Consider the following 9465-nt stretch of genomic DNA (forward strand, 5'->3'; position numbering starts at 1 on the left):
CAAGATTGGGTGTTTTTTTAGACAATCGACTCTTGTTCAAACAGGAATTAATTCAGGGCAGTTCTCTGGCCTGTGGCTATACCGGAGGTCAGATAGACGATCATAATGGTCCCTTCTGGCCTTGGACTCTGAGAATCCGTCCTTCCAGCCTCAGACACACCCATAGATCTATCTAAATCGATATCCATCTAATCACTGAGATGGGTTGGCCCTGCTTTGAGCAGGGGGTTGGACAAGGCACCTCCTGAGGTCCCTTCCAACCCTCATCTTCTATGACTCTATGATTTATCTGTCCCAATTCATCTCTTTCTTCCTGCCTATGTGAAAACAGCTTTCCCACCACACATGTATCTTTCCATCTTTTGAGGACGGTGGTGGGCTAATGGCCAACGGAGACCAGCATGAGAGACGAGGAGTTGCTACAGTGGAATAGAGCGTGGGTCCATCTAGCCTGGGAACCCATCCTGGCTATTGGCCAGGTCCAGCGTAGACAGGTGCAAGAGCTCCCCTAGCGGGCAGTTCTTTGGATGGCTCCCTTTATGCTCCCCTGGGGAGGTGTGTGAACTCTGATCTGCAGCTTCTGCTTGTCCGGAGACTCCTCGCTATTATCCCCTCTCCTGGAGACACCTCTCTACTTTCTGCTGATAAAGGCTAAAGACTTCTCTTCCCTCTCAGCCACCTCTTCCTTCCCGGAGATCTGGGGTCACAGGAGCATTTTCCTCCTTGCTTTGGGTGGTGAGATTATCTCATTTCCCACAATACACCAGCCGGCAAATCTGGAAGAACCCTCACCACATTCAGCGGGCTAAAGGCAGGCTGGCTTTAAATTGCCCAAGGCCAGGAGTTTTCACTCCTTCCTGGTGGGCAAACCAACCTCCTTCATCACAGCCGTAGCTAGAGAGATCTGGGCTACCCTTTCCCAGCAGATGGCGGCCCTTGTCTGTTGCCAGCTTCCTGGCTTTAGAGGACCTCCCCCCCGCCCCGCATTCCTGCCCAGCTGAGCTTGCTGGCAATGAGTTCTCTGCTCCCTGGCTCTCCCTCCAAGAGCAGCTGGTGGAGTTTGTAGGCCAGCCTGGCCACTTTAACCCCTTCCAGCCGGTCAAATATTCTTCGATGCCATGTCACTCGGGCACAGTTCATGTCAGGTGGGTGATCTCTGGGGCGGCTCGCCCGTGATCTGCGGGTTCCGTCTCTGTAACTCCAACTCTCTGAACTCCTGCTGCCTTTCTGCCTCCCTTTCTTGGGCTTCCTTGACCCACTTTCGCTCCTCTGTTCCCGCTGGGCCCTCTCCTTTATTTCCAGCATTATGAGCTCCATGTTGAGCAGTTCTAACTGCAGGGCTTGCCCCCCCTCCCCGGGACCCATCTTTCCTAAGCATGTTCCCCCCCCCACCCTCGCCTTGACCTCAGGCGCTTCCGATGGATTAATCAGTTCTCCATGATGCTTCTGCTATTCCATGAGTGGAGATTTCATCCCCCCTACCATTTCCCCTGTAGCCTCCAAGCCAGGGCCCCTGTCCAGAATTTTTCCAACTCAGTCCGGTGGCTTTCGCACATGGCTCCAGCTCGCTCACCTCCTTCCTTTTTATGTTCTGTTTCCCTGACCTGAAATAAACGGAAGGAAAATAACTTTTCTCTGCACCTGTTTACAGCCTTCTCGCTTCTGAATCTCTCTGCATGGATATTATTGAGTGTGAACCAGGAAACAGGGCTTTGATATTGCCGACTACGCCGCTCTGATGTAATCTGGGTGACACCTTGCTACCACCTGCCCTTACGGAGAGGAAGCTCCCCAGTTCCAGCAGCTGTGGGAAACACAAGCACTTCCCAGCTATTCCTCCGTGAGTTAGTGGTAGACACACGCCAATCCCTGAGCCTCTCCTTGGAGTAACCAGCCCCTGATCCACTGGACACTTTTGATATGCATGGATTCGCTACCTCCAAAGAAGCAGATCTTCCCCGGCTTACTAGTTTCACCTCCAGTTTCTGCTCTGCTTCACTCCCAGCCCTTAGGCAGGTACATAGTTTACTGAACAAAGCACAGAGATTCAACTGGCAGCAAGTCGCAGTGTCAGGAAACAAAGGGTTACACTGAAAATAAATTCACAACCCGACTTCTAGAAATGAGACTTACCAAACTCGATACTTTCAGAGCAACGTCCTACCAGTGTTTCCCAGCCAGGCTCGGCTGCGATCTTCTGTTCGTGAGACAAGTCGCGCTGGCTGGTTGCCTCTTTGGTGTAGGATCCTGGATTTTCGTCTGCACCCCAGATCTTTCCTCATGCAGGAGGCAACCCACCCCCAAGTCCTGCTGGTGCTTTTTCCTGAACCGTCCTCTTTTGTAGGTGTTGCGATCTCTTCATCAGCACCCGGCTCAGAATGGAAATGGACCTGTTGGGAGGTATACAATGACCAGACCAGCAGACCAGTGTCTGTTCCCTCCTGCCTGAAAGGGACCTGTCCAAGATATGTCACCTCCTGGTTCCCTGCCTGGAGAGAGTAATTTTCAACACGCACACCTAACTTCTCAAATGTTATCTATCCGCACTTTCCACAGTGATTCTGATGAGCAGGGGGATACTGGCTCCAGGTGCAGACCTCACCTGCCACGCTTTAGTGAATTACTAGGCACCTGTCCACCCGAGGGGCTCCTGGTAGACCTTCATGGATCCCCTCTGCCAGTTGGTACCAAGTGGGGCCTGGATCAAAGGTTCAAATCCCACCAGAGACTACTCTCAACAGTTCCTCTTGTGCAGGGATTGGGGGTCCCAGCTGGACCAACCCAACCTTCAGCAATGATTTTGCGGGGGACAGAGATCAGGGTCCCTGCAGCTGAGTCTCTGACATTAGCCAGTCCCAGCACTTTAGGGGAAGGAATTCCCTCCTCTCTCCCCCAAGAGGGGAATAACGGAAAAACTTGCTCAGAGGGAAAGTTTCTTCCTGACCTTCCTCCGTTAGTGTCTAGCTCCTGCCCTGAAGCATGCAGGTTTGTACCGGTTGTGTCAGTTCCAGTTGTGGGCTGGGAGAGGGGTCTAGGGGGTTAGAGGAAAGGAGAAGGAGAATCAGGACTGCTGATTTGTAAGCCTGTCCGTGGGAGGGGCGTGAGGTCCAGTGAGTTAGACCAGGGTGGATGAAGACGTAGGACTCCTGGGTTCTTTCCTCTGCTCTCAGAGGGGAGTGGGGTGTCATGGAGTGGGGTGTCACAGAGAATCTCAATGGACGACGACAACCCGTTTCCCGCACACGCGTGACGTGCTCAGTGTATTCTGCCCTTGCTATCCTCCAAACTCTCACAACCAGCCAGCCATTGCTTTGCAGGTATCAGGTTTATTGAGTTGTGGCCATGCAGAGAAAGACAAAGGTTCAAATACGGGGAGGAGAACAGTGACAAGTGACACGTAGCATGACAGGTGAGACCGGGGGGATATTTCTTAACGAAGGGAGACAGTTTGAGCTGGCCGTGGGCAGACGGTGCTATGGGGGCAGAGGGCGAAGGGCGGAGAAGGGGCGGCTATGCTGTAGGAAGGGCGCTAGGGGAGGAAACACCTGACCGATATGATCGGTGTTAAGAGGCGGGTGAGGAGCCGGGGGCGGTGGCGGGTGTGGGAGGGACAGAGCGGGATTAGAGGAAGAGGCAAGTTCCCCTGCCTGCCCTCCGTGCTCAGGCTGAGGCTGAAATGGTCTTGACGAAGAGCACGGCCAGCCCGTTCAAGCAGGAGATGACAATTTTCGCGGTGGAGCTGACACCGGTGTAGGAGAGGCTCCAGGGGTTAAACGTGCAGACGGTGATTTTGAAGTGCTCCTTGCTCTGTTGCTTGTTGGCCCCGGCGGCCGTCCCGCCCGTGCTGCAGATGCTGTTGATGTCAAAGTCTTTGGGGACGGGGGTGGTGGTGGTGACGGAGGTGGTGGGGGGGACGGAAGTGGTGGTGACGGAGGTGGTGGTGGGGACGGAAGTGGTGGTGGTGGTGGTGGACGGAAGTGGTGGGGACGGAGGTGGTGGTGTCAGGAATGGTGGTGGTGGTGTCAGGAACGGCGGTGGTGGTGTCAGGGATGGAGGTGGTGGGGGCGGTGGTGGTGGGGGCGGAGGTGGTGGTGGGAGGAGTGGTGGTGGTGGTGGTGTCAGGAACGGCGGTGGTGGTGGTGGTGGGGGTGGTGTCAGGAACGGCGGTGGTGGTGTCAGGAACGGTGGTGGTGGTGGTGGGGGTGGTGTCAGGAACGGCGGTGGTGGTGTCAGGAACGGCGGTGGTGATGGGGGCGGGGTTGGTGTCAGGAACGGCGGTGGTGGTGTCAGGGATGGAGGTGGTGGGGGCAGGGGTGGTGGGGGCGGGGGTGGTGGTGTCAGGAACGGCGGTGGTGGTGTCAGGAATGGTGCTGGTGGGGGTGGTGGTGGTGGTGTCAGGAACGGCGGTGGTGGGGGCTGGGGTGGTGTCAGGAACGGCAGTGGTGGTGTCAGGAATGGTGGTGGTGGGGGCTGGAACGGCGGTGGTGGGGGCGGTGGTGGTGTCAGGAACGGCGGTGGTGGTGTCAGGGATGGAGGTGGTGGGGGCTGGGGTGGTGGGGGCGGTGGTGGTGTCAGGAATGGTGGTGGTGGGGGCGGTGGTGGTGTCAGGAATGGCGGTGGTGGTGTCGGGGATGGAGGTGGTGGGGGCAGGGGTGGTGGGGGCGGGGGTGGTGTCAGGAACGGCGGTGGTGATGGGGGCGGGGGTGGTGTCAGGAACGGTGGTGGGGGCAGGGATGGAGGTGGTGGGGGCAGGGGTGGTGTTGGTGAGGATGGTGGTGGTGGTGATGGTGGTGGTGGTGGTGGTGGCACTGGTGGTGACGGTGGTGGTGGTGGTGGTGGTGAGGACGGTGGTGGGGCCGGTGGTGGTGGTGGTGGTGAGGACGGTGGTGACGGGCTTGCAGCTGGGGACGGGGGTGGGGATGGTGATGGGGGTGGGGATGGTGACACGGGTGGGGATGGTGGCTGGGCTGGTGAAGGCTCTGTTCCTGAAGGTGATGCTGGGCCCTGGGACGGGGCCGTGGATGAAGGTGTTGCTGAACTTGAAGTAAATCCTGCGCTGCCACATCATCTTGTTGCAGTAGGCGTTGTCGTTGGTGGCCAGGGTCTTGGGCATGTCCACGTGATTTTTCCGGAACAGGTCATTCAGGAGGCTCCATGGCCCACCTCTGGCCAGGGCCAGGCAGGCGGCCAGCAGCAGCAGGACGGCAGGGCGGGGTCCCCTCGCACCCATGGCTGGGTGTGTCGCTGGATCGTCCTGCCGCGGGGACAGAGGAGGGAGATGGATGGAGACAGTGCGAGGCAGGGACCAGCTCCCTCCACGGCACCTTCCCTCTCCTACCCCGTTATCCCCCCAAAGCCCCTCCCATTATTCCTGCCCCATTGTGTGAGGGGCTGCACCGAGCCCAGCTGCCATCACTGATCCCTGGCTGCAACCACTAGCTCACGCTGCCTCCTGGTAAGAAGCCCGGCCATTGCTGCTCCACACGGCTCTGTTCTCTCCTCCCTCCCGGCTGCTGGAGCCTCCCGCAACTCACCCAAGTCCTTGTTCCTTCGCTGTCGTAGGAGCTGCACCTCACCCTGATCCTCCTTCCGTCCTGCAGTGTGTTATATAGAGCCCTGCCGGACCTGGGGAGACAGGAGTGGGAGGGCAAACCCAGTAAACAACTGGGGAAGGACGAATGCCTGATATCAGACAATTAAACTATTAGGTAAGGATGAATTCCCCATATCAAGCAATTATGAGCAGTGACGCAGCAGGCTGGGCAGGGGCGGTGAACACCCAGCACCAGTATTTCAAATTGTGCTGGCTGGGACACACCCGGATAGGATGGCGGCAGGACAGTAGCCTGCTTAATGGCCCATTAAGACAATCAGGGATGCAAGGGGCCCAGGAGGAAACTGAAGGCAGACCTGAAGAGTTACCGAGATTGGCCCATGTGACTCTGGACTCCATTTTAGTTCTTGTAACATGCCACAGGCCGCATGGCCAGGGCCAGAGGTTTTATAAGGTCAAGTCACCGAAATCATTTTGTCTGTGTTCCTGTTCAGCTACAGACACACACCTACCTCTGGAACTATTCATTTGAAACTGAACTGAAGGACTTAGACCCATCCAGGTGTTGGATGTGTGCCAGAGGGACTGAACAAGCTGCAACTCCACATTTCTTCCAGAAACCTGCTGTATCTGGACTTCCAATCATTTGTATGTACCTGATTTGCTTTGACCCTTTAACATTTCTCTTACTGTTTGTTTCTTTCTTTTTTCAATAAACCTTTAGTGTTAGTCACTAAAGGATTGGCTGGCAGTGTGGGATTCTGGGTAAGATCCAAACTTACATTGCTCTGGTGCTGCGGCTGACCCTCTGGGGTCAGGAGAAACCTTTGTAGTAAAGAGCAGAGAGTTTAAATAATTGGACTCTTTACTGGACCAAGTGGCTGATTGGGAGCCAGAGACTGGAATGCAGTAAAGGGGGCTGTGGGCATTTGTGGACTGGCTTCTCGATAAGCAGTGTGGGGGAATCAGAAGCGCAGTTTGCGGCTGGTTGGGAAGTCTGACTTCAGTGCCACCCACCAGCGCTGGGAGCATCTGCTCTCCTTTTGCAGCCTGCCCTGATGTTGGCATTTTCAGGTGGCTGCCCTGGGCACAGACAGGTCACAGTGACGTCCCAGCTTTATTCTTTCTGTTGTGGGTCACAATAGGAGGGCGGCAGAGTTCACCCTGGGTAGCTGTCACAGGACCAGCCTGCCCGGGACCCTGGGCACATTGTCTGGTTGCCAGCAGGGCCAAAACATAATTTTTTGCGGCCCGGTATGAACTCGTAACATGGGCCCCCTCCCACACACATACCACAGTCATTCATCCCATACATACAAACTCATGAGTCATGAAACTTTTTTTCCTCGTGGTAATAGGGGGTGCAACCTAGACCGGGTGCCCCAGAGCCTCTGAGCTGCAGGAAATTGTACCCTTCCCCCTCCATGTGGGGCCCTGGTTGCCAGCCCATTCTGCAGTCCATGCCACCATGTCCCCACTGCTGTTGTTATCCGTGCGAGCTAGATGAAAGCTAGTGTAGCTATCTTAGACCCAGTTAGCCTGCTGCACCCACACTTTCATTTGATGTGTAGATGCACCCTGAATCCAGATCCCCCTGGCACCTCCCAAATCCAGTCCCAGCCTGGAAATGCACGGCTCTGCCGACGGCCCACAATCCTGATGTATCACCTCCTTCTATCCCAGCCCCAAGCACCCCATGCCCTGCTCTGCCCACGGCTCTCAGTGCCGACCTGGAACTCCCAGCTGTCCTAGAGGGTTTGGTACCCACAGACGTCGGTCTGCCGAGTGGCATGGCCCATGCACCGGTAGCAATCCATTTATTAAAGACACAGAAAAGAAGGGAAACCTGCTACCGCTCTGCATTTGAAATGTGCTCAGGTCAGGTGGGTTTCTTAAATAACTTCTCTTCTTCCCTTTAGTTGGAGAGAGGGTTTTAGAAAGAACCCGCCTGCCCCCATCCCAAAGTGTCGTAAAACTTAGAGCGGTAACAAACACTTCCCTGCTATTCCTCCTGCAAGTTAGTGGTAGACACACGCCAACCCCTGAGGGTCTCCTTGGAATGTCCGGCTCCTGACCCGCCGGACATTTTCAATGGGCCTGGATTCGCTACGTCCAAGAAGCAGATCTTCTCCAGTGTAGCACGGCGCTGTGGCCTTCTACGGAGCCTGGGCCCGAGGAAGGGCCGCGATGCCCTTGCTGGGGAGATCAGGAGCCTGCAGGCCACAGATGTGGGGAGCAGAGGGGTGGGGCCAGGACAGGAAGTATAAAAGGCTGGCCTAGCAGCTCAGTCAGGGAGAAACCTCTGCTGGAGAAGGACGTGCTTTCCCTGAGGCTGCGGACTGGGCCTGACTGCACCGACAGCAGCCTCCAAGGCCTGCCAGGGCTGCCGGGCCCTAGTGACTGGGAAGGGCTACCGGACACCGCTGACTGGGAGGGACATCCCGAGGCCGGCCCTGACCTAGAGGAACTGCCCGTCGCAAGGGACCCACCGGAGCTGCCTGAGCCCGGGGTGCCGGAGGACCCACCAGGACCCTGTGACCTGGAGGAGCTGCCATCCGCTGACGGCCCCAAGATGTTCCCCGACCGGCCGCCAGCGAGGGACCAGTGGGACATCCTTTAGCCGTCTCCCCACTGACTTGGAGGAAGATCCCTGGCTCCAAGTACCCGGGTTCAGGGTGGGAGGAATTAGCCCAGGGGCAGCCGACTATACTTTGGCTGACTTTGTGGTCACACCAGAGTCACCGTGTTGTGGCTGGAGCCCTGCTGATCCAGTGTCAGAACCTCTTTAGCACTGCTAGGGCCCTGGGCTGGGACACAGTGGAGTCGGGTGGGCCTGCGTCCCTCTCCCCCTTCTCCCTAGGCACCCCGGGAGTGCTTGTCTCCTCTGAACTTACTGCCACAGAGGATATGGAGCTCTGGGACCAGAAACTGCTTGCCAGCTCCACCCGCTTGAGGGTCGGGGGCTATGGACTCCTTACCGGCCCTGCCCAGTCTGGGAACTGGGGGCTAAAGACTCGCAACACAGTAGCTTCTTGTTTTGCATTAGAAAAAGGCGCTGTGGCCGTCCTCGGAGTCTGGGCCCAAGGAAGGGTCGCAACGCTCCTGCCGGGCTGAGTCGCCAGCCTACACATGGTGGAGAATGTGGGCACACATCACCCCCTGATGAAAGGGGGGGACTGTCCTCTAGGATGATCCATCGGCCACTAAAAGCCGGGGGCAGACAGGACCATGGAGTTCGAGAAATTCATGAAGGGGTGGGTGGGCTGACCACCAACAGCAACAGCAACAGCAAGAGCAACACTGCTCCAAACGCTGGGAGCTTGAGAACAACAATTGATCCAGGACCTTGGGGCCCAGCAACAGGAGCTGCCACGGCAGTATGTGCAGCAGCTGGGTCTCTTCAGGCCCAGACCAGCTGAGATGGATGACCTTCATGGCCGACCCACGGTGTCAGCCCCGTTACCATTTTGCCTCGCCAAGCTGGGGCCCAACGAAGACACCGAGGCCTTTCTGATGACTTTCAAACACGTGGCCTCCACCACAAGTTGGGTCCCAGACCTGTGGGACTTCCTTTCGGCCCCCATCTGACGGGAATTACCCAGGTGGCGTACTGGGGCCTCGCACAGAATGAGGCGTGGGACTATCGGGCTGGAAGGTCGCCATCCTGGACACACTAGACAGCAACCCCGAAACCTTGTGGCGCTGGTTCCGGGGGAAGGTGTACTCTCTACGCGTCCCATCCTCAGGCTGTGGCTCAGGATCTCAAGGACGCCTGCTGGCGCTGGCTCCAGCCAGAGCAGGACTCTGCGCCCACCTTGGCGGGACAAGTCGTGTTGCAACAGTTTTTACACATCCTACCCGCCTGGGGGAGGAGGTGGGTGATGAGGCATCACCCCACAACTCTGACCGGA

At 57.0% G+C, this 9465-nt stretch overlaps 1 protein-coding gene across 1 annotated transcript; it reads right to left on the reverse strand.

Annotated features, from left to right (window-relative positions):
* Positions 1 to 3660: 3660 nt before the first annotated feature.
* Positions 3661 to 5230, reverse strand: LOC137150704 (ribonuclease-like). The gene is made up of 2 exons (XM_067544674.1): positions 5017 to 5230; positions 3661 to 3875 (listed from the first exon to the last, which is right to left on the reverse strand). The coding sequence occupies exons 1-2, from the start codon at positions 5228 to 5230 to the stop codon at positions 3661 to 3663; spliced, it is 429 nt and encodes a 142-aa protein (XP_067400775.1).
* Between the last annotated feature and the right edge of the window lie 4235 nt (positions 5231 to 9465).

This window comes from Emydura macquarii, unplaced genomic scaffold (genome assembly GCF_026122565.2).
Source record: "Emydura macquarii macquarii isolate MOO-44397 ecotype Brisbane River unplaced genomic scaffold, CSIRO-AGI_Emac_v2 contig_196, whole genome shotgun sequence".
Lineage (NCBI taxonomy): Eukaryota > Metazoa > Chordata > Testudines > Chelidae > Emydura > Emydura macquarii.